Source organism: Myxocyprinus asiaticus, chromosome 48 (genome assembly GCF_019703515.2).
Source record: "Myxocyprinus asiaticus isolate MX2 ecotype Aquarium Trade chromosome 48, UBuf_Myxa_2, whole genome shotgun sequence".
NCBI lineage: Eukaryota > Metazoa > Chordata > Actinopteri > Cypriniformes > Catostomidae > Myxocyprinus > Myxocyprinus asiaticus.
The window spans coordinates 12,026,802-12,053,368 of NC_059391.1; the positions used below are offsets into that span (position 1 = coordinate 12,026,802).

Below are 26,567 nucleotides of genomic sequence, written 5' to 3' on the forward strand. Positions count from 1 at the left end.
TGCTGCTTGATCACTGATGCTCAGTCCTGAGGAGGCCATTTGTGCCCAAATAATCATCCTGTTTTGAATTAATCGCTGTTTTAGCTCTGTTTTTAATGCTGTTTTGCTGTAAAAATGTGTGTTTTGTTGAAAGACACCATCAGGGTGATTTAGTGTTCGCTTTGATGACATTTCTAAATGTTTCAACACCTAATAAGTTGGACCAACTATTTGGAACATTGGTGGGGCTGACACATGGTCTTAAGTAGATGTAGGTCTGCTTAGTAAAGTTTTTTTTACATTATTTTCAAGAAAAGTAAAAAATTATGGGCAGCTGCTTATTGAACTTATTTTTAATATTTTAGTTTGATGAACTTATCGTGTTTGTCACGATTACCCAGGTGACCACTAGGGGTTGCTATGTATGTTTGTTCCCTTCCTGGTTTGTGTTTTGATTATAGGTTTAATAGTTCTTGTCATTGTTTCATTGGTTCTTGTGATTATTAGTCCCAGGTGTCCTTGTTTCCTCGTTTGCCCCTTGTGTTTTCCTGTGTTCTTTGTCAGTTGTTACCATTCATGGATGTAACGGTTTGTTCTGTTTTCAGGTTTTAGTTTCCTGAGTTTTTATGAAATAAGCCTGCATTTGGATCCTCGTTCTCACGACTGCTTCCTGCAAACGTTACAGAACAACTGAATACACAGAGAACTAATAATGAAACGAGGGACACCTGACACTAATGAACACAAGGACCAATGAACAAAGACAATGAAAAAGAACTACAAAACCCATAAACCAACTAAAGACAAGGAAACAATGTGGTGACCTCTGGTGGTCCTCAGGATAATCCTTACAGTATTGAGTTTATGGAACAATCCAACTTGAATTGTGAAGTTGGTAAATTCAAGAGAGGCCCTGCCTTTAGGTGATTTACATACCCACCTCTTCTGCCATACATTTCCTTGCATCTGTATATAACATATTTGTATTTGTACATTCGTGTGTATATATATATATATATATATATATATATATATATATATATATATATATATACACACTACCGGTCAAAAGTTTTGAAACACTTGACTGAAATGTTTCTCATGATCTTAAATATCTTTTGATCTGAAGGCGTATGCTTAAATGTTTGAAATTAGTTTTGTAGACAAAAATATAATTGTGCCAACATATTAATTTATTTCATTATAAAACTAAACTTTAATTTAAAAAATAAGTTTTTGAAATGGATGACTTGGACAAAATAATAAAGAAAAGCAGCCACTAAGTGCCCAACATAGATGGGAACTCCTTCAATACTGTTTAAAAAGCATCCCAGGGTGATACCTCAAGAAGTTGGTGGAGAAAATGTCAAGAGTACTTTTCTGCTAAATCTAGGCAAAGGCAGACTACTTTGAAGATGCTAAAAATTTTCTTTTACAAAGTACTATTCCTGCCAAAAATGTATAATAACTATTTCATATAATTGATTAAGCATTCCTTGTGTCATTTCATAGCTACAGTATACTGACTACTAAAACCACGTAAGTTATTGTCCGGAACTTTGCTGGGAAGGAAATGTAGAGACCGGACCACTTGGAACTTTAATTGAAAACTCTTGTGATACATAATGTAACTCAATATAAATACTTGAAAATACTACAAATTATGCATACAAAAAAACAAGAATGTAACTAAATGTATAATAAATGTGTAAACATGCATATATTTAAAGGGGCAATAATACATTATTACATATTTTAACTTCATCAAACACTTTAAATATAAAGAATTTAACAAATAGACTCCTACAGCATGTACATATGTGTTTGGTGAAACATGGCAAAAAGTTCAGGCAGTTCTGGCTCATGCTGCTGTATATTTTCTAACTCATCTTAATGATGAGGTGCGTTCCATTCAGAAGTGATCATCCCTATCTCTATTTTCTCCTCCATTGTAAGAGCTTCAAAAGGGAGAAAGGTGTGGGGCTCAAAAATAGTGGTCATTTGGTCATTTTATTGTAAATTCTGTTAGCAATAACCCTACAGCTTGGCTACCATTATTATTCTCCCAACGAAAAGCCCTGTGAAGGCATCATGTAAGCCAAAATCCCCTAGAATAGATTATTATTAACAGAATTTTTAATTCTGTTTTTGAAGGTTCATGATTTCAAACTTCAGATGTCAAAACTTACACACAAGCTCTTTAATCTGCTTTGAGATGCTCTCTTTCTTTCTCTTACTGCAAGACCTGTAAAATTTCTAACTTCAAGCATTTAAAACTATAAACTTTCAGACAAGGTTTTGTTAAACCAACATTATAGTTTGTCTCGACAAACTTAACATTTCTAGGTCAGTACTTTTGTACCACACAAAATATCAATATCTTCTTTTTTCCAACCACCTAAGCCCAGTTATTTTTTGTAATATTGGGGAGAAATTCAATTATAGCAATGAATAGTAGAATAAATGTTTTTGTTAGACAGCACTTTTCATACAAAGCATAAACCTTAACCCTATAAAGCCTATATGAAATAATAGTCAGAAAATTTTTAAAGAGTGGCTCAAAAAAAAAAAAAAAAAAAACATTCAATTAGAAACATGAAGGCAAAAGGGTCCTATAAGTGGGCTGGGGCGCTCATAGTCACAGGGCCCTATTGAGGGGGCCTTGTATAAGCTGACAGCTGTGGGGGCCACATATTCAAGCATGTATAAACATTTGTTTTCAAAGTTGATGGGCTGCCAGACATTGCAGCCCAGAACCCCCCCCCCGGGCCCCTATAGTCAAGGGCCATTGCACTGGCCTGGTCTGTAATACACCTATGTATATATCTCCATCTGCGCTAAAATGTTTTGTTTTAGTAGGGTACTGAGCTTTGGTTCTGCAGGCGGTGCTCTTAGATAAGGTAAAATGTTTGTGAGTTAGGGTTAGGTTGAGGAGGGTCTTGAAGCAGATAAGGATCACATGTAGTATTGGATAATGCAGTGAGAGATGACTGAAATACTATTTTTCCTTTAATGTATATACATATCAAGTATATGTATGTGCTGGGCAGGCACAAAAATATGCTTTTGTGTGTTAAAAGGCACACATTTGGCCTATTATGTCTGAGAGAACTTCACATTTGACAAAACTGATGACAGCCAGCTCATAAAATAACCTATGGAGAGTGCAGTGTCACCACAAATATATGTGTTGCTAGCATACAGCTTGTTTTCAATGTGCCCAGGCTCAGTCGAAGGCAGTAAAAGTTGATTACTACTTGGAATCCACACATCTTTACTGCTTCTGACTTCACGGTCAGTTTGTATTATTATAAGTTAGTCCACTCACAAAGACACAAGATCTCCACACAGTTTCCCTGTATTTTTATTAATATGTTCAGTTTTCTGCTGATATCATTATGTGGTGAATATCTGATCAGCTACATTGTCAAGGCACATTCAACTTTCATTATTATTATTAACCAAGAAAATAAAAAAATTTAAAAAATGGAATAAGCATGTAATTATTGTTCATCATGTGTCATTTTGTCCTGGATACAGGCAGGTCTCCAACCCTTGGTCAGTCAACATGACCTCAATATCTGTCATTTGTACCAAGCTTGGAACTTGAACTGACTAATGACTACTACAAATGGCTGTGCACAATAAAAGGATAGTTCAGTTTTGAACATTTTGTAAGTTATGATGAAATATAGACTTTAATTGAGCAAAATTTTCACCACTTTTCGGTTGCGTTAGTTTGCAGAAATCTATATTATATTATATTATTTCATATCATATCATATTCCAGCAGGGTTCAACCCCAGCAAACTAATCTATTGTGCTTACCAAGAGCACATTAAAGGTCAAGGACAAACAACCAGAGTTTGACACAGGCAGAGGTTTAAATAAGAGAAACAAACAAGGGGCAGGTGTGGCTGGCAGCTCAAGATTGTAATGATCAGCGTTCCCCTCCCTGGAAATGCTGATCATTACAACCTTCCTGCCCCAGCAGCTTCCTTACTGAGCTTGGACGAGCTGGCTCTGTAGAGCCTTTTGCGTTTTTTTTTTTGTTTTGTTTTTTGACTCATTGACTGTTTTCCCTCTGCTTTTGGGTCCTGTTTCCCCAGCACCCTGACAGAAACAAATCAAAATAATATATCAAAACATGAGGGACAGCAATATATACTGCAGCAGAGACATTGAGGACTCAGTTTTAGTGAAAGATGTAAAGTAACATGATTGCTGATATCCTACTCTTCTGACATTTCAAATGTAACTAGTTGTCTTGCCTCTGTATAGTCACCATGTCCTATTCCAGTTGTGTTGTCTACACTGGACCAAGACAGTGTCAATATCTGTAACATGGTTTCTATGCAGCAAGAAAGATATACTTACACATTTTTTTAGAGACATCAGGACTACAAATTGTTGGTCCATTTTCTGTTAAAAAATGTCAAGCCAATTTAAAGGACCAAATCCCCACAAACTGCATCCGTGATGGTTGAGTCACTGTTTTTGTTTTACAGTATATCAGTTCTTTAGTCTCATTTAGTGCTGGTGTCATAAAAAGAAAAACCACCCGCTGTCATGTTTTTCATGTTATGTGTTTGACAAGACTGTCATAGCCACACCCTTGCTAGTTGAACAACGTTCCTGCACCTTTTGTGTTAGAGAGTTTATGGGAGTTTTAAATCACAGTAATATTATTTTGTCAACATCCAAACTGAGAAGTGTTTTTTTTTTTTTTTTTTTTTTTTTTTATTATTAAAATGAAACTAAAATACCCAGTATATAAAAAAATACATATACTTTATTAAAATAATTGAAGACTTTTGACAGACCTGTTCTCGAAACTCCAGCATGCAGTGTTAGAAAATCACAAAACAGTGGAATTAACAAATAAAAGATGAACATAGTTCATAATATTGGAATAGTTCAGCAAGAGGACAATAAAAACAGGGGATGCAACACAATGTGCTGAGGGTTCCTCGTTGATGGTTTTGAAGATCCAGAGGCACTGACCCAGACTACAACAGCTCAGAGTAGCCCAGCAATGTCACATTGTTCCTGGACCTCAAAGAAACTGTTCATATCCCGTGCAAGTCAGTTCAATAAAGGAAAGACACAATCTGCTTTAATGCTCCTCCTCTCAGTGATGGCCGGTGATGGAAGGCTCAGGATGATGATAGTTTGAAGGTTCCACTCAAGTGCTGTTTTGAGGTCTCAAGCTCTTCAGTCAGAAGTCTGTTTGAAGCCATTATTAGAAGAGTTTTTGTATGATGCGACACAGCAGTGATTGGAAAACACGCAGAAGCATTTCTTCAGAGATCTTCCTGAAGTTCCAGTCAGTTGTGGGACGGCCAGGTTCCCGGCGAGGATTATGCGTCATATTTATAACGAAGTTTTGCGCAGTAACAGGTCCATTCATGGTAGTGGAGCCCATCATGTTTGCGGAGGTTTCTTCAGGCATTGGAGAAAAGCTTTCCATTCGATTATCCTTTCAATGAACAGAGCCAGCAGATCTGGATGTTGCACTGAGAAGTTGTCCATTTTATAAGGAAATGTAGGGCCGCAGCGGGGTTTCGCTCTCACCGAGGCCGCTGCGCTTCTTCGGCGAGTTCTGGCTCCGACAATGTTTTATTCCGTCCTCCTCGCGGCGTCAAACCCCACCGGTAACATTTCAGAAGCGGAGCGCTGCGAGGCAACTGTATCTGCGAGAAGCTGGCCATGGTTATTTTTTTGTCCGGTTTAATTGTGTTTATTGTTGTTGTTGGCGGAATACGATGAGAGCGGGCCGCGGTGAGAGCTATACACCGGGCGCTTCTGCGGCGCGTTCCGGCTCCGACGCGGCCGCCGGAGCTGATCGCGGCCACTCTAGTCAATGCTTCCGTGCTTCAATGTCTCCCAGATGCGGCTCTCTGCTGTTTCGCTAATGGTGCGTTCAGACCAGAGGCGTCGAGAGCGTCAAACAGACCGGAAGTCATTCATTTTCTATGGCAGCCAGAGTCTCTCGGCGGCGAGAAGCGCCGCGTCCGTGCCCGGCGCGTCTTGAGCGTTGTGGATATACGCTACTTGTGATAGGTCGGCAAAAAGATTCCGGTCGGATTCCGGTCGACATGTCTGGATGTTTTGCGGCCCCTTTAAATATAGTTCACAAAACCAAGCATTCCGAACGAACGTTGCCGCCTATTTCAACTACGTCAGAGCGTACACGAATCTTCTATAGGGTTGTTGGTAGGGCAGCCAGAGCGAATTTTGACGCTCTAGCCTCCTCTGGTCTGAATCCACGGTAAAGATAGAAGTCTTGTCTATTTTTGACGGACGCGGAGTCCAAGTCGCACAGTTCAAATACAAAATGAATGACAGAACATTCGGTCAATTTATCCATGTCGTTCATAACTGGACTTTTAAGTGTATTAACTTTGTCTGAAGGCTACAGCACAACAAAGTAGGACATAACAACAATAAACACAATTAAACCGGACAAAATAAATAAATAAATAAAATAACCATGGCCGACTCACCCATGGTAGAACCCCAAAAATCAAGGAAATAATACAAAATCAAAAGGAAGTCAACGTCCGACAGGCAAAGTAGTTTATTGTTGTTTGTTGATGATCTCGCAAATACAGCTGCCTCGCAGCGCTCCGCTTCTGAAATGTTCCCGGTGGGGTTTGACGCCGCGAGGAGGACGGAATAAAACATTGTCGGAGCCAGAACTCGCCGAAGAAGCGCAGCGGCCTCGGTGAGAGCGAAACCCCGCTGCGGCCCTACATTTCCTTATAAAATGGACAACTTCTCAGTGCAACATCCAGATCTGCTGGCTCTGTTCATTGAAAGGATAATCGAATGGAAAGCTTTTCTCCAATGCCTGAAGAAACCTCCGCAAACATGATGGGCTCCACTACCATGAATGGACCTGTTACTGCGCAAAACTTCGTTATAAATATGACGCATAATCCTCGCCGGGAACCTGGCCGTCCCACAACTGACTGGAACTTCAGGAAGATCTCTGAAGAAATGCTTCTGCGTGTTTTCCAATCACTGCTGTATCGCATCATACAAAAACTCTTCTAATAAAGGCTTCAAACAGACTTCTGACTGAAGAGCTTGAGACTTCAAAACAGCACTTGAGTGGAGCCTTCAAACTATCATCATCCTGAGCCTTCCATCACCGGCCATCACTGAGAGGAGGAGCATTAAAGCAGATTGTGTCTTTCCTTTATTGAACTGACTTGCACGGGATATGAACAGTTTCTTTGAGGTCCAGGAACAATGTGACATTGCTGGGCTACTCTGAGCTGTTGTAGTCTGGGTCAGTGCCTCTGGATCTTCAAAACCATCAACGAGGAACCCTCAGCACATTGTGTTGCATCCCCTGTTTTTATTGTCCTCTTGCTGAACTATTCCAATATTATGAACTATGTTCATCTTTTATTTGTTAATTCGATGATGCATGATGAAGTTTCGAGAACAGGACTGTCAAAAGTCTTCAATTATTTTAATACAATATATTTATTTTTAATATAGACATTATAGATACAACAGCCTCATTTTCTGTTAATGTATGATCTGCTGTAAAGCTGCTTTGAAACGATGTGTGTTGTGAAAGGCGCTATAAAAATAAAAATGACTTGATTTAATATACTGAGTATTTTCGAGTTTCATTTTAATAATAAAAAAATACTTTTCATTTTGGATGTTGACAAAATAATAACATTAATAATTTTATTCAAAAAGTGGAACTTTCACATAGGCCTATTCTAGATTCATTACACACAAAGTGAAATATTTCAAGCCTTTTTTTGTTTTAATCTTGATGATTACGGTTTACAGCTCATGGAAATAAAAAATCCAGTATCTCAAAATATTCGAATAAAGAATTTATAACACAGAAATGTCGACTTTCTGAAAAGTATGTTAATTTATGCACTCAATACTTGGTCGGGGCTCCTTTTCCACGAATTACTGCAAATAATTATTGCTCAGTGGTCCAAAGTCCTCTTTTCAGATGAAAGTACATTTTGCATTTCATTTGGAAATCAAGGTCCCAGAATCTGGAGGAAGAATGGAGAGGCGCAGAATCCAAGTTGCTTGAAGTCCAGTGTGAAGTTTCCACAGTCAGTGATGATTTGGGGTGCCATGTCATCTGCTGGTGTTGGTCCACTGTGTTTTCTCAAGTCGAGAGTCAATGCAGCCGTCTACCAGGAGATTTTAGAGCACTTCATGCTTCCGTCTGCTGACAAGCTTTATGGAGATGCTGATTTCCTTTTACAGCAGGACTTGGCACCTGCCCACAGGCATTGGAGAAAAGCTTTCCATTCGATTATCCTTTCAATGAACAGAGCCAGCAAATCTGGATGTTGCACTGAGAAGTTGTCCATTTTATAAGGAAATGTAGGGCCTCTCAGTGGGGGTGTTCGCTCTCACCGCGGCCGCCGCCTAGATTACACTTCTGCGGCGAGTTCCGGCTCCGACGAGGTTTTGTTCCGTCCTCCTCGCAGCGTCAAACCCCACCGGGAACATTTCAGAAGCGGAGCGCTGCGAGGCAGCTGTATTTGCGAGATCATCAACAAACAACAATAAACTACTTTGCCTGTCGGACGTTGACTTCCTTTTGATTTTGTATTATTTCCTTGATTTTTGGGGTTCTACCATGGGTGAGTCGGCCATGGTTATTTTATTTATTTATTTATTTTGTCCGGTTTAATTGTTTATTGTTGTTATGTCCTACTTTGTTGTGCTGTAGCCTTCAGACAAAGTTAATACACTTAAAAGTCCAGTTATGAACGACATGGATAAATTGACCGAATGTTCTGACATTCATTTTGTATTTGAACTGTGCGACTTGGACTCCGCGTCCGTCAAAAATAGACAAGACTTCTATCTTTACCGTGGATTCAGACCAGAGGAGGCTAGAGCGTCAAAATTCGCTCTGGCTGCCCTACCAACAACCCTATAGAAGATTCGTGTACGCTCTGACGTAGTTGAAATAGGCGGCAACGTTCGTTCGGAATGCTTGGTTTTGTGAACTATATTTAAAGGGGCCGCAAAACATCCAGACATGTCGACCGGAATCCGACCGGAATCTTTTTGCCGACCTATCACAAGTAGAGTATATCCACAACGCTCAAGACGCGCCGGGCACGGACGCGGCGCTTCTCGCCGCCGAGAGACTCTGGCTGCCATAGAAAATGAATGACTTCCGGTCTGTTTGACGCTCTCGACGCCTCTGGTCTGAACGCACCATTAGCGAAACAGCAGAGAGCCGCATCTGGGAGACATTGAAGCACGGAAGCATTGACTAGAGTGGCCGCGATCAGCTCCGGCGGCCGCGTCGGAGCCGGAACGCGCCGCAGAAGCGCCCGGTGTATAGCTCTCACCGCGGCCCGCTCTCATCGTATTCCGCCAATAACAACAATAAACACAATTAAACCGGACAAAAAAATAACCATGGCCAGCTTCTCGCAAATACAGTTGCCTCGCAGCGCTCCGCTTCTGAAATGTTCCCGGTGGGGTTTGACGCCGCGAGGAGGACGGAATAAAACATTGTCGGAGCCAGAACTCGCCGAAGAAGCGCAGCGGCCTCGGTGAGAGCGAAACCCCGCTGCGGCCCTACATTTCCTTATAAAATGGACAACTTCTCAGTGCAACATCCAGATCTGCTGGCTCTGTTCATTGAAAGGATAATCGAATGGAAAGCTTTTCTCCAATGCCTGAAGAAACCTCCGCAAACATGATGGGCTCCACTACCATGAATGGACCTGTTACTGCGCAAAACTTCGTTATAAATATGACGCATAATCCTCGACGGGAACCTGGCCGTCCCACAACTGACTGGAACTTCAGGAAGATCTCTGAAGAAATGCTTCTGTGTGTTTTCCAATCACTGCTGTATCGCATCATACAAAAACTCTTCTAATAATGGCTTCAAACAGACTTCTGACTGAAGAGCTTGAGACCTCAAAACAGCACTTGAGTGGAACCTTCAAACTATCATCATCCTGAGCCTTCCATCACCGGCCATCACTGAGAGGAGGAGCATTAAAGCAGATTGTGTCTTTCCTTTATTGAACTGACTTGCACGGGATATGAACAGTTTCTTTGAGGTCCAGGAACAATGTGACATTGCTGGGCTACTCTGAGCTGTTGTAGTCTGGGTCAGTGCCTCTGGATCTTCAAAACCATCAACGAGGAACCCTCAGCACATTGTGTTGCATCCCCTGTTTTTATTGTCCTCTTGCTGAACTATTCCAATATTATGAACTATGTTCATCTTTTATTTGTTAATTCCACTGTTTTGTGATTTTCTAACACTGCATGCTGGAGTTTCGAGAACAGGTCTGTCAAAAGTCTTCAATTATTTTAATAAAATATATGTATTTTTTTATATACTGGGTATTTTAGTTTCATTTTAATAAAAAAAAAAAAACACTTTTCAGTTTGGATGTTGACAAAATAATATTACTGTGATTTAAAACTCCCATAAACTCTCTAACACAAAAGGTGCAGGAACGTTGTTCAACTAGCAAGGGTGTGGCTATGACAGTCTTGTCAAACACATAACATGAAAAACATGACAGCGGGTGGTTTTTCTTTTTATGACACCAGCACTAAATGAGACTAAAGAACTGATATACTGTAAAACAAAAACAGTGACTCAACCATCACGGATGCAGTTTGTGGGGATTTGGTCCTTTAAATTGGCTTGACATTTTTTAACAGAAAATGGACCAACAATTTGTAGTCCTGATGTCTCTAAAAAAATGTGTAAGTATATCTTTCTTGCTGCATAGAAACCATGTTACAGATATTGACACTGTCTTGGTCCAGTGTAGACAACAGAACTGGAATAGGACATGGTGACTATACAGAGGCAAGACAACTAGTTACATTTGAAATGTCAGAAGAGTAGGATATCAGCAATCATGTTACTTTACATCTTTCACTAAAACTGAGTCCTCAATGTCTCTGCTGCAGTATATATTGCTGTCCCTCATGTTTTGATATATTATTTTGATTTGTTTCTGTCAGGGTGCTGGGGAAACAGGACCTAAAAGCAGAGGGAAAACAGTCAATGAGTCAAAAAACAAAAAAAAACACAAAAGGCTCTACAGAGCCAGCTCGTCCAAGCTCAGTAAGGAAGCTGCTGGGGCAGGAAGGTTGTAATGATCAGCATTTCCAGGGAGGGGAACGCTGATCATTACAATCTTGAGCTGCCAGCCACACCTGCCCCTTGTTTGTTTCTCTTATTTAAACCTCTGCCTGTGTCAAACTCTGGTTGTTTGTCCTTGACCTTTAATGTGCTCTTGGTAAGCACAATAGATTAGTTTGCTGGGGTTGAACCCTGCTGGAATATGATATGATATGAAATAATATAATATAATATAGATTTCTGCAAACTAACGCAACCGAAAAGTGGTGAAAATTTTGCTCAATTAAAGTCTATATTTCATCATAACTTACAAAATGTTCAAAATTGAACTATCCTTTTATTGTGCACAGCCATTTGTAGTAGTCATTAGTCAGTTCAAGTTCCAAGCTTGGTACAAATGACAGATATTGAGGTCATGTTGACTGACTAAGGGTTGGAGACCTGCCTGTATCCAGGACAAAATGACACATGATGAACAATAATTACATGCTTATTCCATTTTTTTAATTTTTTTATTTTCTTGGTTAATAATAATAATGAAAGTTGAATGTACCTTGACAATGTAGCTGATCAGATATTCACCACATAATGATATCAGCAGAAAACTGAACATATTAATAAAAATACAGGGAAACTGTGTGGAGATCTTGTGTCTTTGCGAGTGGACTAACTTATAATAATACAAATTGACCGTGAAGTCAGAAGCAGTAAAGATGTGTGGATTCCAAGTAGTAATCAACTTTTACTGCCTTCGACTGAGCCTGGGCACATTGAAAACAAGCTGTATGCTAGCAACACATATATTTGTGGTGACACTGCACTCTCCATAGCTTATTTTATGAGCTGGCTGTCATCAGTTTTGTCAAATGTGAAGTTCTCTCAGACATAATAGGCCAAATGTGTGCCTTTTAACACACACAAGCATATTTTTGTGCCTGCCCAGCACATACAAATACTTGATATGTACACTCTAAAAAATGCTGGGTTAAAAATAACCATTGCTGGGTTATTTGGTAACCCAGTGCTGGGTAAATATTGGACAGAACACATGCTGGGTTATTTTTGACTCAGCTTGCTGGGTTATTTATTTTAACCAGTGTGCTGGGTTGTTTCTTGACAGGATGCTGGGTTAAAGCGACTTTTTAAGGTTCTGCTCTTTTTAAAGGTTCTTTATTTTAGATAATCTACTACTAAAAATAGTAATGAGCATGTTATGCTTATTTAAAAAAAAGTTAAAAAAAAACATGTTTCACAAAAATTCAAATGAACAACAGTATACATGTACAATATGAAATGATTTTATTTAATTAATAAATGGCCAGCAAAAATGATCATTTTATTCTGAACCAGGCAGAAAATTAAAAAACTATTAAAAAACTTTTGGATGACAAAATAATAGCAAATAGTTATTTTACAGAATATCAAGTTAAATAAATACTATCAATATTTGTATTTAACATTTAATTTATTTAGTCCAGCATCAAATAATTCAAACAATGTTTAATTACATTTTCAGAACAAGGCAGTGCTTTAATTATTAAGAATGTACATTAATTACTAAACTGTAGCAAATCAATTCACAATACACCAAATAAATAAATAAATAAAAATAGATACATACATGGATACAAAATACCTGCATTAGTTAGTTTAATAAACAATTTAGTCCTCAGCAGCATAAATAGAGGCACGCAAAAAGCGAATTGTTGAATTTTCGGAACCAGGCATCTCATAAACTACCTGCTCCAAAAACTCCCAGGCAAGGGCACACTGTTTTGGAAAGTGGGTGTCAAAGCAAAAAAAGGACTTAAAACAAACATCTACTGCCTTGAGGAGAGTCTGCTCTTCTAGGGCTTCCCCATTCACCACCACAAAAAACTGTCCACCAACTCCAAGTTCTAAGACAAATGGGAAGGGCTTCTCCTCCCTCTGTTTTAGTAGGTACTGCACCATGTTGGTTCCAGACTAAATAAGAAAATAACATCAAACATTAAAGTGTATGTACTCCTTACCAAAAAATTGTTACAGGTTTAGTGCACTTGATGAACAGCTGTAATTTAAAATAAATAAGTGAGCCTGCTTTGGTGTTGTTTTCACATGTTCTACTTACTGGTTGTACATCAATGAAAGAGGTTCTGGCTTCCTCAATAGTTGGCCGGAAGGTTTTGTTGCCAATCTTGTACACTGATGGTGGAATGATCTGAGGTAAAATTTTCAGTGCCATGGTGCCTTTGGTATCTAAAAGGAGATAAAAGTTAATTGCAGTGATCTGATCACAAGCGATCAGCACTAAATACAAGTGTAAATGGGGCCCAAAATGGTTTGTAACTGAATCACAAAAAGCATATACTATATGGAGGTCATCAAAACACAAGTGACCACATCACATTTTAGGTGTAAACACTCCATCCTCAATGCGTCCTGGACAGTAGCTAAAATACACCTCTCAGCTCCTAAACAACCGCTGCACTAATAAGAATTTTAAATGTTGCTGGTTTTGTATGGCTTTAAAGGAATAGTTCACCAAAAAGATCTACTTCTTTCACAGTTTTCTCATCCTCATGCCATCTCAAACTCATATGACTTTCTTACTTCTGCAGAACACAAACAAAGATATTTTGAAGGAGATGTCTGTTTGTCCTTTTAATACAAGTCAATGGGGTTCCAAAATTGACCTAAAGGCAACATGAAGGTAATCCATACCTTCCAGAGTCCAGTGGTTTAATCCTTGTCTTCTGATTCAATAGCTTTGTGTAAGAGACAGACCAAAATGTAACTTCTTTTTTCCAGGGCTCCAGATTGCAACAACATTTTTCAACTGGTGCGACAATTTTGTTATAGTTCGCACACATCAACAATAATTTGTGTTTTGCAGAGGAATGAAAGTTATTTGAGTTTGCTCTAAACAGCATTTTAGTGTTTTTAAAAAGTGAGAAAAGGGAAGATCAAGAAGGGGCAAGTACTTTTAATGCAACTGTTTCTTCTGCATTTGATTTTACATAATTACTAACCTGCAGACATGTTGTCTAAATTCAGTAAATCCATTTGTCGTCCATCTCTTTTAGCAAAGGCCAGGATCTTGTCAGCAAAGTCAGGCAACCAGGATGAGCACAATTTGTCAGCAGCATCAGGGTGAAGTACACTAAAGTCTTGAGATATCTGTAGTTGGAAATTATGATTATGACAATTATGATTATAACGTCATAGAATTTTAGTGATAAATTCAATTTATTTTTTATTGTATTTTTATTTTACTCCGTTTTCTAAAGTGATGAAAGTGAGGCTGGCACTTTACCACATGATTAATGTTATTACAGTTATTATTAAATCAAAATTAAAATTCATCTGCTTCAATCTACTGGGCAACAGAGCAAAAAAGACACTGAGGTTATATTGCATTTACCATGCCTGGGGTATCCATTAGACGAGGGAACTCTGATAAAATCTCAGATATTGGTTTGGAGCTGTTCTGGCGAATCCAGTGAGCCCTAAAAAGAGCAGTTGCTTTCATATACTGCTCAACCTGGTCCTGTGGTCTGGTATTGTTTTTTAGCCATTCTTTTAACTGAATTGCTCTCTCAGAAGACAAAGTTGATGCTGTTGAGAGGTAAACTGGCAATGTAAAAAGTCATACTGGTTAATTTACATCAGCTGTCTATGTACAGTGCCCTCCACAAATATTGCCACCCCTGGTAAATATGAGCAAAACAGGCTGTTTATCCTCTTGCTCTTTCTTTCAAATATTCACAAAAATCTAACCTTTAAGTCGAGTAAAATGATTGAAATATCAAAGTAAATAAATGTGGGGGGAAAATCCACGATATAATTTTACTGGAGTATAAATATGAGGTGACACACAGGCCAAATTTCTACAGTCATAGAATACAGTATTGATGTGCAAAAAAAGGTTGCTGAGCTGCACAAATCAGGACATCTCTAAGTAAGAATAAGTAAGAAGTTTATATCTACTGGTAATGTTAATAATGAGAATGGAAAAGGACATGTGTCAGTGTTGACCCCATACATAGTGAGGAGAATAGTTTGAGTGGCTAAATAATCTCCAAGACGAGAGTCATGGCAGAAGCAGGTAATCACACAAGCCCGTTCATTCGCTCGCTCTCTCACACACACACGCACCCTTGTTACCCCAATAACTGATTAAAAGCACCATTATTATTTCTAAAGTGACACTATCAACTAGCTATGAAGATTTGTGCCACATTACACAGCAAAAAAAAATATTTTTTTTTACCCAGTATTTTTGTCCTGTTTTACTGTAAAAATATCTAAACATTCTTAAAACAAAATTTCTTGTCAAGCAAAATGGCATAAGATATTAAGTCTTGTTTTCAGAGAAATCTGACTTTATTCTTACAACAAGAAAAATAATCTGCCAATGGGGTTAAGAAAAATAAACTTGTTTTCCCAATGAATTTAAGTTGATTTTTCTTACCCCATTAGCAAATAGTTTTTCATTGTTTTAAACAAATCTTACTAAAATTTAGATTTTCTCTCATAACAAGACGTAAGATCTTATGGCATTTTTCTTGTCAAGTAAATTTATGTTGTTATAAGAATGTTTAGGAACTTTTACTTGGAAAAAAAATAAAATAAATTAAGAATCTAATAAAAAAAAATAAAATAAAAAATAAAAAGACTTTTGTTGTCTACCACCTCTGGTTGTGCATTTGTTTTTCAATAATTCAATGGATCATTATCAATTATTCCTTAAATTACTTGAAGGTTATATTTTAATGAAAGACTAAGAATATAGACAGGAAAGACATGTTTCCACAGCATCATTTCCTTATATTTACCAAGGGTGCTGTAGTTGTTTATAAGCAGAAGTCTTACTAGGAATGAAAGTCAACCTCTCCTCACAGACAGGCACTACGGAGGGCTGAGTTCTTAATCTCCGCATCCTCTTTCTTATATTGCGAAGGCGTTCCTCAAGAAATCCTGTGGAAGGCCTGTGTTTTCGCCCCTGGCTGAACCAGGCCTCCTGAAAGATAATGTTTGTTGTTGTTGTTGTTGTTGTTGTTATACAATGTTTCAAAATCTACACAGTATCATTTGCAACCTTAAATCACCAATGTGCAAAAAACACCAGTAATGGTGGACTCACATAAAAATAAAAAAATCATAAAAGGGAACAAAAAGTTGACCAGTATAACTCAATATAACAGAAAAGTTAAATGACAGCTGAGATAGATAATGTCGGTCAGCAGAATAAAATAAGATGAATATACTCACAAAGCCATTTCCTTCAGGGTCACGGAGACAGGGAAATGTCTCTACTAGAGACATGGCCATTGCCTTTTTGGTCTCTGTTGATGGTCTGTATTATGATTGCCAAATAAGAAAGAAAAACATTGTTTCAAAATAGTCTCATTCTGTCTTGATTTGGGTGAAAATACATGCAAATACAACTTATTTATACTCACGTTTCGCCATATTTCTCAAAAAGATAAGAAACAGTAATTCGCACCATTGCACGCCTTTGCTTGGTGGTAATTTTATTACTCTCTAGACTCTCCACAATGGAGGGTCCATGTGGTGCTTCCATCAGTATTGCACGGATATCCTGGTACATAGCAGAGTTGTCAGTAAACTACAGTATCTTACTGAATGCAAATAGGAAATGTTACTTTACAAAAAGGTACTGACAACAAATTAAAAATAGTTGTCAGTAGTCATGCTTTTCCTAGTTGTCAGGAAACATACAAACGTGTCATCTGGAAAAAGATTAAGAACAAATGTTGGCTGTGTATTTTCCGATGCAGTGTTGGGCTGTGCAATTTCAGATGCAATGGTGGCCTGCGCATTTTCATATGCAGTGCTGTGCTGTGGTGGGATACTGTTCTACAGAAAAAATAAAAAAAATAAAAACAATGTTTTGGCAAATATAATATACAGTATTCTATATAAAAATATAAGTTAACTTAGTTAGTGCATTTAAAATGAACTGAGAAATTGATAAGGAATACTTGGAAATACAAATAATATTTCATATTGCACTTTTTGACACACAACTGCCAAGCCTGAAATGTGCACAAATTCTATGTCAAAGGTCTACTGGTCCTGACCCGTCTCCATAGCTGGCTTGTGGACATAGGCGCCTCTGGTTTCACAGAACTCTATGCATGCTTGGAGCTAGATAATGATGAAGCTTGCCTCCAACAAAAAAATATCTTCCCCTACCTCTACTGTATTTGTTTGACAAAATGTAAACTGATTTTCTAAATAATTTTTTAAAAGCCTTCAATAACACTAAACACTAAGAAAACTTTATTTGGATTAAACCAGATATGGTTAGATTATATGGAATTAAATGACATTATATTTGACCATTTTAAACAGTAACTGATTTCAATTTTTTTCAGACCATTACAACACCCTGTATCGGAGAGACACATAAAAACAGTCATCATTCTTTCTGAATGACTGAACTGTATGAACAGGATGATGATCAGTCAGATCAGTGACATCAATACATGTGATGGCACGAGTGTGTTGCACAGCAAAGGCAAATAAATGCCTTTCAAATCCAACAGTGACTAACTTCTCAATCACTAATATGAATTTGGAGTTAAAAGCCAAGCAGTGTCTTATACATCCAAATTGTGGGTCACCATTTGAACAGTAAGACACAAACACTGTCATACCTGGCCTATATGTTGTTCCCTTAAGTTTTACCCAGGCTGGCACATACACCTCTGTGTAGGATGGAATATTTTCCAAGCCTCCTTGGATTTCATCACTTCTCTCAAGATCAGCGAGAATAGTGCTGTGACCTTGGCCCACTTCAACATTGTGATCAAAGACACCTCCAGAAAAGAAATTGTAACACAACATTACTTGATGTCTAATGGCCATCGTCTTACAGATATTCCTGAAGTTGCATGTGATATGGCTTATGCGTTTAAAGAAGCCATGCTTCGCTTCAAATCGCATAGTCCAAAACTGCACCAATGGCCCAAGCTGTCTTATGGCTCTTGGATAATGCAACATGAAGTGGTGTTTAGGTTTCAGATGTTGATGTGGGTACAACTCAAGAAAGAGAGTATGGTGTTCCTCTATTAGCCACTTCAAGTAGATTGTGCTCTCGACAGTGAGAGATGGAGAAAAAATCAATTCCATGCAGGAAAGAAGGAGAAGCAGTAGCTCCCAGAACCTATTTGACTCTGGGACTAGATCTCCAACCATTAGAAGAAGCAGTCTCAAAAGGCACCACATCTGTGCTGCTGTCTGCTTCATGACCCCATCTTTGTTACGCAGGTAATGCTTTGTAATCAAAGTGGGCTTGTTGTGGACATCACTAAAGCCATAGTCAAAGCTTGTGATCCTGTAATTTAGTGTGTCTACAGTGAAGTGTCCTTCCTCAATCAGTGAGTTTATGATCAGCTTCATCTCATAACTCCCTACACCTTCTAAGATGTCATGCATAATGTCTGGTGCCATGTTTTTGCTGACATCAAAAAAGTGGAGATCATTGAGGGCACTTGCACGTTTTAGGCCAGTGTCCGAGACACTATCAAGACCAATGTCTCTCTCATTGGACTCAGCAGTTCGGAGAATGCCACGGTCTTCTTTTACCTGTACCCTAAGAACTTCTTTTGGAACACGGCACCACCGGCAAGCATAATTGCTTGCAAAGCTTTCAGTAAATCCAAGAACTGCATTCAGCCCCAAATTATCACCAACAACCTGGCAGATGCTGACTTTTACTGTTCCCTCAAAGGATGATGTTTTGATATCAACACCCTCTTTCTCTAATGATTTCATGTCCTCTACTATGGGCTTTAAAACGGCATCAATGCCATAGGTTTTGGCATCATCAGTTTTGTAGACTGCCAGCAAAAATAGGGAGGTAAGGCTGGAAAGCAGCTCTTTCGGTAAACATTTGATAGCAAAATACACAAATCCTAATTTGTGGACAGATGTCTTTGAGCCAAGGGGATTCACAGTCTCTGCATCATCAATGTAAAGAAGAAGAGGAATAGAGACTTCATGGGAGAACAGGGCATGGTTTTTGCAGAGCTCACCGTCACAAAAGTCTTGCAGAGCACCACTGTCTTGCTTCTGCCATGCAACAACCTTAGACATGATGCCTGGCAGTTCAAGTATCTTTTTTAGGAGAGGTCTAAGTGGAATGCGCTGAAACGTGTCACGCACTGAAATTTGCTTAACTGTACCACTGTTGGAATCTGTGTGCTGAACATAGGAAATGCCAGGGAAAGCCTCCTCAACTGGCTGAATGAAGTTGCCAGACTGCATAAAATACTTCATTTGCCTATATTCAGTTTCTAGGCCTTTGAAAGGCTCAGAAGCTACCTCGAATTGACTGTTCAATTCTTGTGCTTCTATGCTTTTGTCTTGTCCAAGATCTTTAAGCAAAGACATTGTTCTTTCCTGAAGCTTGGAGACAATATCAGACAACAGACTTGATGTTTCCTCCACTGTAAAATTAACAGCAGTGAAAGTCTGTGAAGACTTCGATTTCAGTTTAGCCAGGAAAAGAGCTACCCGATCTGTCATATCCTCTTCTTCCAAATCACCCAAATCACAAACCCCACTAAAGTCAGACACTTCTTTACAAGAATGTTCTTGAGCATCAAGTGCCTCAAATATCAAACTGGGAGCCTGGTCAGAATCACACCTAGCTGAGCTGCTGGTGTCATGGTCATTATTGTGTTGAACTAGGTGCCTTCTGTATGATCTCATATAATAAAAAGTCCTTTGACAACCATTCAGATTGCATTCAAAATGTGTAGAAGCACTGTTAATGCTGTGGACTGCCCTTAAGAGTGTAAAAAATTGTTTCAAGTCAGCTATGCTGGCTTGGCAACGAAAACAGATATATTGCATGTCTAACTTACTAATTTTAGCTCTTGGAAATGTTTTAAAAATTTTAGTCGGAGGCCAATTTTTGGGATGAGTGCTGCAATTGTGTTCTCATCCAATAAAAAGAAACTGTCATCATCTATCTGCTCATCTGGAAGATAACAAACAGTAAAAGCAGGCATGGATTACATTATATACATTCTATTGAAACTGAAAAAGATGTTTGTGAATGGTTACCTGCAAATTTTTCAATGAGGCACTCAAGATTCCAGTTGGTGAGTTTTTGTTTCACAAAAATGTCCATTGCTATACAAAAACACAAGGAAACATCTGATTAGCAATATCTTGACTAGGTTAGCTAGCTACTGCTAACCAAACCTAGCTAGCACTGTTGTGTCTTGCTAGCTAGTTGTTGTTGTTGTTTTTTTGTTGTTTATTTCAGCTATTCTCAAAGATATGAGGTTGTAATATGCCTAACAATTCAACACTGTCAGGGTTTTTAAGTGTACTATTTCGTGTTTAATAAAACATATTGCACCCCTTTTGTGATGCTGATGATATGACGTGTATGCTGGTCATTGGTTTTTACTCAGCAGGTGCCGGGGTTGCTGGCTTACGGGGGGCGGGTACTGCACTTTGGTTGTAGTGAGTCGTCTGCCTAAACCTTACTTTTCTGAATCCTCTTTCCTTGGTTTACTTAACGGTTTCATTGTGGCCTGATATTTTTTCATCTTATCATCGTATAATTTCATCGTTTGATAAGGCTGAAAAACGCAATATGGAAATAACCTGTTTTATACAACCACTAGAGCATTTAAGACGAAAAATGAATATGTCTAAATAAATAATAATAATAAAAAAAAAAATTACGTCTTGAAACGCAGTAACCATGGATTAAACTGAATAATTGACGCCGTCCTATTGAATTATTGTCATTAACGGGCACCCGAAGAGTAACGGCCACGACGCAATTACAACCTCAGAGTGTTCATAATTTTTGAATGGTCACTTTTTCCTTAATTATGTAAATCCCAAAAATATAATACTTCTCACTAGTTGAAATAAAGCTAGTTTTATAGATTTATAGCAAAACAAATATCATCACTCACCATTACTCATATACTGTCCAACGTCGTCCTCCTTTCGACCGTTACGTTTTGGCTTCGAACAGCGCGAGGAGATGAGGAGATAACCCAAGCGCTGGGTCAAATATTCCAAGTGCACTTTGTGTCACCCAAGGAACCCAAACGCTGGGTCAATATGAGCCATTACCGATAATATAACCCAGCAAAATAGGTTAAAATACTTAACCCAGCGAATGGGTATAAAAAATAACCCAGAATTTTTTAAAGTGTATATACATTAAAGGAAAAATAGTATTTCAGTCATCTCTCACTGCATTATCCAATACTACATGTGATCCTTATCTGCTTCAAGACCCTCCTCAACCTAACCCTGACTCACAATTATTAGAAGAGTTTTTGTATGATGCGATACAGCAGTGATTGACAAGCACGCAGAAGCATTTCTTCAGAGATCTTCCTGAAGTTCCAGTCAGTTGTGGGACGGTCAGGTTCCCGGCGAGGATTATACGTCATATTTATAACGAAGTTTTGCGCAGTAACAGGCCCATTCATGGTAATGGAGCCCATCATGTTTGCGGAGGTTTCTTCAGGCACTGGAGAAAAGCTTTCCATTCGATTATCCTTTCAATGAACAGAGCCAGCAGATCTGGATGTTGCACTGAGAAGTTGTCCATTTTATAAGGAAATGTAGGGCCGCACAGAGCGGGTTTTCGCTCTCACTGCGGCCGCCGCCTAGATTACACTTCTGCGGTTTTGTTCCGTCCTCCTCGCGGCGTCAAACCCCAACGGGAACATTTCAGAAGCGAAGCGCTGCGAGGCAGCTGTATTTGCGAGATCATCAACATACAACAATAAACTACTTTGCCTGTCGGACGTTGACTTCCTTTTGATTTTGTATTATTTCCTTGATTTTTGGGGTCCAACCATGGGTGAGTTGGCCATGGTTATTTTATTTATTTATTTATTTTGTCCGGTTTAATTGTGTTTATTGTTGTTATGTCCTACTTTGTTGTGCTGTAGCCTTCAGACAAAGTTAATACACTTAAAAGTCCAGTTATGAACGACATGGATAAATTGACCGAATGTTCTGACATTCATTTTGTATTTGAACTGTGCGACTTGGACTCCGCGTCCGTCAAAAATAGACAAGACTTCTATCTTTACCGTGGATTCAGACCGGAGGAGGCTAGAGCGTCAAAATTCGCTCTGGCTGCCCTACCAACAACCCTATAGAAGATTCGTGTACGCTCTGACCTAGTTGAAATAGGCGGCAACGTTCGTTCGGAATGCTTGGTTTTGTGAACTATATTTAAAGGGGCCGCAAAACATCCAGACATGTCGACCGGAATCTTTTTGCCGACCTATCACAAGTAGAGTATATCCACAACGCTCAAGACGCGCCGGGCACGGACGCGGCGCTTCTCGCCGCCGAGAGACTCTGGCTGCCATAGAAAATGAATGACTTCCGGTCTATTTGACGCTCTCGACGCCTCTGGTCTGAACGCACCATTAGCGAAACAGCAGAGAGCCGCATCTGGGAGACATTAAAGCACGGAAGCATTGACTAGAGTGGCCGCGATCAGCTCCGGCGGCCGCGTCGGAGCCGGAACGCGCCGCAGAAGCGCCCGGTGTATAGCTCTCACCGCGGCCCGCTCTCATCGTATTCCGCCAATAACAACAATAAACACAATTAAACCGGACAAAAAAATAACCATGGCCAGCTTCTCGCAAATACAGTTGCCACGCAGCGCTCCGCTTCTGAAATGTTACCGGTGGGGTTTGACGCCGCGAGGAGGACGGAATAAAACATTGTCGGAGCCAGAACTCGCCGAAGAAGCGCAGCGGCCTCGGTGAGAGCGAAACCCCGCTGCGGCCCTACATTTCCTTATAAAATGGACAACTTCTCAGTGCAACATCCAGATCTGCTGGCTCTGTTCATTGAAAGGATAATCGAATGGAAAGCTTTTCTCCAATGCCTGAAGAAACCTCCGCAAACATGATGGGCTCCACTACCATGAATGGACCTGTTACTGCGCAAAACTTCGTTATAAATATGACGCATAATCCTCGCCGGGAACCTGGCCGTCCCACAACTGACTGGAACTTCAGGAAGATCTCTGAAGAAATGCTTCTGCGTGTTTTCCAATCACTGCTGTATCGCATCATACAAAAACTCTTCTAATAAAGGCTTCAAACAGACTTCTGACTGAAGAGCTTGAGACTTCAAAACAGCACTTGAGTGGAGCCTTCAAACTATCATCATCCTGAGCCTTCCATCACCGGCCATCACTGAGAGGAGGAGCATTAAAGCAGATTGTGTCTTTCCTTTATTGAACTGACTTGCACGGGATATGAACAGTTTCTTTGAGGTCCAGGAACAATGTGACATTGCTGGGCTACTCTGAGCTGTTGTAGTCTGGGTCAGTGCCTCTGGATCTTCAAAACCATCAACGAGGAACCCTCAGCACATTGTGTTGCATCCCCTGTTTTTATTGTCCTCTTGCTGAACTATTCCAATATTATGAACTATGTTCATCTTTTATTTGTTAATTCGATGATGCATGATGAAGTTTCGAGAACAGGACTGTCAAAAGTCTTCAATTATTTTAATACAATATATTTATTTTTAATATAGACATTATAGATACAACAGCCTCATTTTCTGTTAATGTATGATCTGCTGTAAAGCTGCTTTGAAACGATGTGTGTTGTGAAAGGCGCTATAAAAATAAAAATGACTTGATTTAATATACTGAGTATTTTCGAGTTTCATTTTAATAATAAAAAAATACTTTTCAATTTGGATGTTGACAAAATAATAACATTAATAATTTTATTCAAAAAGTGGAACTTTCACATAGGCCTATTCTAGATTCATTACACACAAAGTGAAATATTTCAAGCCTTTTTTTGTTTTAATCTTGATGATTACGGTTTACAGCTCATGGAAATAAAAAATCCAGTATCTCAAAATATTAGAATAAAGAATTTATAACACAGAAATGTCGACTTTCTGAAAAGTATGTTCATTTATGCACTCAATACTTGGTCGGGGCTCCTTTTCCACGAATTACTGCAAATAATTATTGCTCAGTGGTCCAAAGTCCTCTTTTCAGATGAAAGTACATTTTGCATTTCATTTGGAAATCAAGGTCCCAGAATCTGGAGGAAGAATGGAGAGGCGCAGAATCCAAGTTGCTTGAAGTCCAGTGTGAAGTTTCCACAGTCAGTGATGATTTGGGGTGCCATGTCATCTGCTGGTGTTGGTCCACTGTGTTTTCTCAAGTCGAGAGTCAATGCAGCCCTCTACCAGGAGATTTTAGAGCACTTCATGCTTCCGTCTGCTGACAAGCTTTATGGAGATGCTGATTTCCTTTTACAGCAGGACTTGGCACCTGCCCACAGGCATTGGAGAAAAGCTTTCCATTCGATTATCCTTTCAATGAACAGAGCCAGCAAATCTGGATGTTGCACTGAGAAGTTGTCCATTTTATAAGGAAATGTAGGGCCTCTCAGTGGGGGTGTTCGCTCTCACCGCGGCCGCCGCCTAGATTACACTTCTGCGGCGAGTTCCGGCTCCGACGAGGTTTTGTTCCGTCCTCCTCGCAGCGTCAAACCCCACCGGGAACATTTCAGAAGCGGAGCGCTGCGAGGCAGCTGTATTTGCGAGATCATCAACAAACAACAATAAACTACTTTGCCTGTCGGACGTTGACTTCCTTTTGATTTTGTATTATTTCCTTGATTTTTGGGGTTCTACCATGGGTGAGTCGGCCATGGTTATTTTATTTATTTATTTTGTCCGGTTTAATTGTGTTTATTGTTGTTATGTCCTACTTTGTTGTGCTGTAGCCTTCAGACAAAGTTAATACACTTAAAAGTCCAGTTATGAACGACATGGATAAATTGACCGAATGTTCTGACATTCATTTTGTATTTGAACTGTGCGACTTGGACTCCGCGTCCGTCAAAAATAGACAAGACTTCTATCTTTACCCTGGATTCAGACCAGAGGAGGCTAGAGCGTCAAAATTCGCTCTGGCTGCCCTACCAACAACCCTATAGAAGATTCGTGTACGCTCTGACCTAGTTGAAATAGGCGGCAACGTTCGTTCGGAATGCTTGGTTTTGTGAACTATATTTAAAGGGGCCGCAAAACATCCAGACATGTCGACCGGAATCTTTTTGCCGACCTATCACAAGTAGAGTATATCCACAACGCTCAAGACGCGCCGGGCACGGACGCGGCGCTTCTCGCCGCCGAGAGACTCTGGCTGCCATAGAAAATGAATGACTTCCGGTCTATTTGACGCTCTCGACGCCTCTGGTCTGAACGCACCATTAGCGAAACAGCAGAGAGCCGCATCTGGGAGACATTGAAGCACGGAAGCATTGACTAGAGTGGCCGCGATCAGCTCCGGCGGCCGCGTCGGAGCCGGAACGCGCCGCAGAAGCGCCCGGTGTATAGCTCTCACCGCGGCCCGCTCTCATCGTATTCCGCCAATAACAACAATAAACACAATTAAACCGGACAAAAAAATAACCATGGCCAGCTTCTCGCAAATACAGTTGCCACGCAGCGCTCCGCTTCTGAAATGTTACCGGTGGGGTTTGACGCCGCGAGGAGGACGGAATAAAACATTGTCGGAGCCAGAACTCGCCGAAGAAGCGCAGCGGCCTCGGTGAGAGCGAAACCCCGCTGCGGCCCTACATTTCCTTATAAAATGGACAACTTCTCAGTGCAACATCCAGATCTGCTGGCTCTGTTCATTGAAAGGATAATCGAATGGAAAGCTTTTCTCCAATGCCTGAAGAAACCTCCGCAAACATGATGGGCTCCACTACCATGAATGGACCTGTTACTGCGCAAAACTTCGTTATAAATATGACGCATAATCCTCGCCGGGAACCTGGCCGTCCCACAACTGACTGGAACTTCAGGAAGATCTCTGAAGAAATGCTTCTGCGTGTTTTCCAATCACTGCTGTATCGCATCATACAAAAACTCTTCTAATAAAGGCTTCAAACAGACTTCTGACTGAAGAGCTTGAGACTTCAAAACAGCACTTGAGTGGAGCCTTCAAACTATCATCATCCTGAGCCTTCCATCACCGGCCATCACTGAGAGGAGGAGCATTAAAGCAGATTGTGTCTTTCCTTTATTGAACTGACTTGCACGGGATATGAACAGTTTCTTTGAGGTCCAGGAACAATGTGACATTGCTGGGCTACTCTGAGCTGTTGTAGTCTGGGTCAGTGCCTCTGGATCTTCAAAACCATCAACGAGGAACCCTCAGCACATTGTGTTGCATCCCCTGTTTTTATTGTCCTCTTGCTGAACTATTCCAATATTATGAACTATGTTCATCTTTTATTTGTTAATTCGATGATGCATGATGAAGTTTCGAGAACAGGACTGTCAAAAGTCTTCAATTATTTTAATACAATATATTTATTTTTAATATAGACATTATAGATACAACAGCCTCATTTTCTGTTAATGTATGATCTGCTGTAAAGCT

At 39.7% G+C, this 26,567-nt stretch overlaps 2 protein-coding genes across 3 annotated transcripts in view; one reads left to right on the forward strand and one right to left on the reverse strand.

The window, feature by feature from the left end:
• Positions 1-3,306: 3,306 nt before the first annotated feature.
• The window catches only part of acsbg1 (acyl-CoA synthetase bubblegum family member 1), a 54,218-nt gene continuing 30,957 nt past the window's right edge, over positions 3,307-26,567 (forward strand). Inside the window, exon 1 of the mRNA XM_051691976.1 lies at positions 3,307-8,621. The gene's annotated coding sequence lies outside the window, so the exon portion shown is untranslated. The remainder of the gene's footprint in view (positions 8,622-26,567) is intronic.
• Positions 12,393-26,567, reverse strand: part of LOC127437201 (uncharacterized) — a 30,565-nt gene continuing 16,390 nt past the window's right edge. The window contains exons 2-12 of one of the 2 annotated variants that reach the window (XM_051691977.1): positions 21,070-22,299; positions 20,198-20,266; positions 19,996-20,111; positions 16,841-16,978; positions 16,561-16,700; positions 16,370-16,454; positions 15,971-16,118; positions 14,520-14,728; positions 14,128-14,275; positions 13,227-13,354; positions 12,393-13,081 (exon numbers count right to left, since the gene is read on the reverse strand). In XM_051691977.1, coding sequence (XP_051547937.1) covers positions 12,779-13,081; positions 13,227-13,354; positions 14,128-14,275; positions 14,520-14,728; positions 15,971-16,118; positions 16,370-16,454; positions 16,561-16,700; positions 16,841-16,978; positions 19,996-20,111; positions 20,198-20,266; positions 21,070-21,079 — 1,494 coding nt within the window. In that variant the 5' untranslated portion in view covers positions 21,080-22,299 and the 3' untranslated portion in view covers positions 12,393-12,778. Of the gene's footprint in view, positions 13,082-13,226; positions 13,355-14,127; positions 14,276-14,519; positions 14,729-15,970; positions 16,119-16,369; positions 16,455-16,560; positions 16,701-16,840; positions 16,979-19,995; positions 20,112-20,197; positions 20,267-21,069; positions 25,303-26,567 lie in introns of those variants that run through there. The other variant, XM_051691978.1, reaches the window with a different exon arrangement.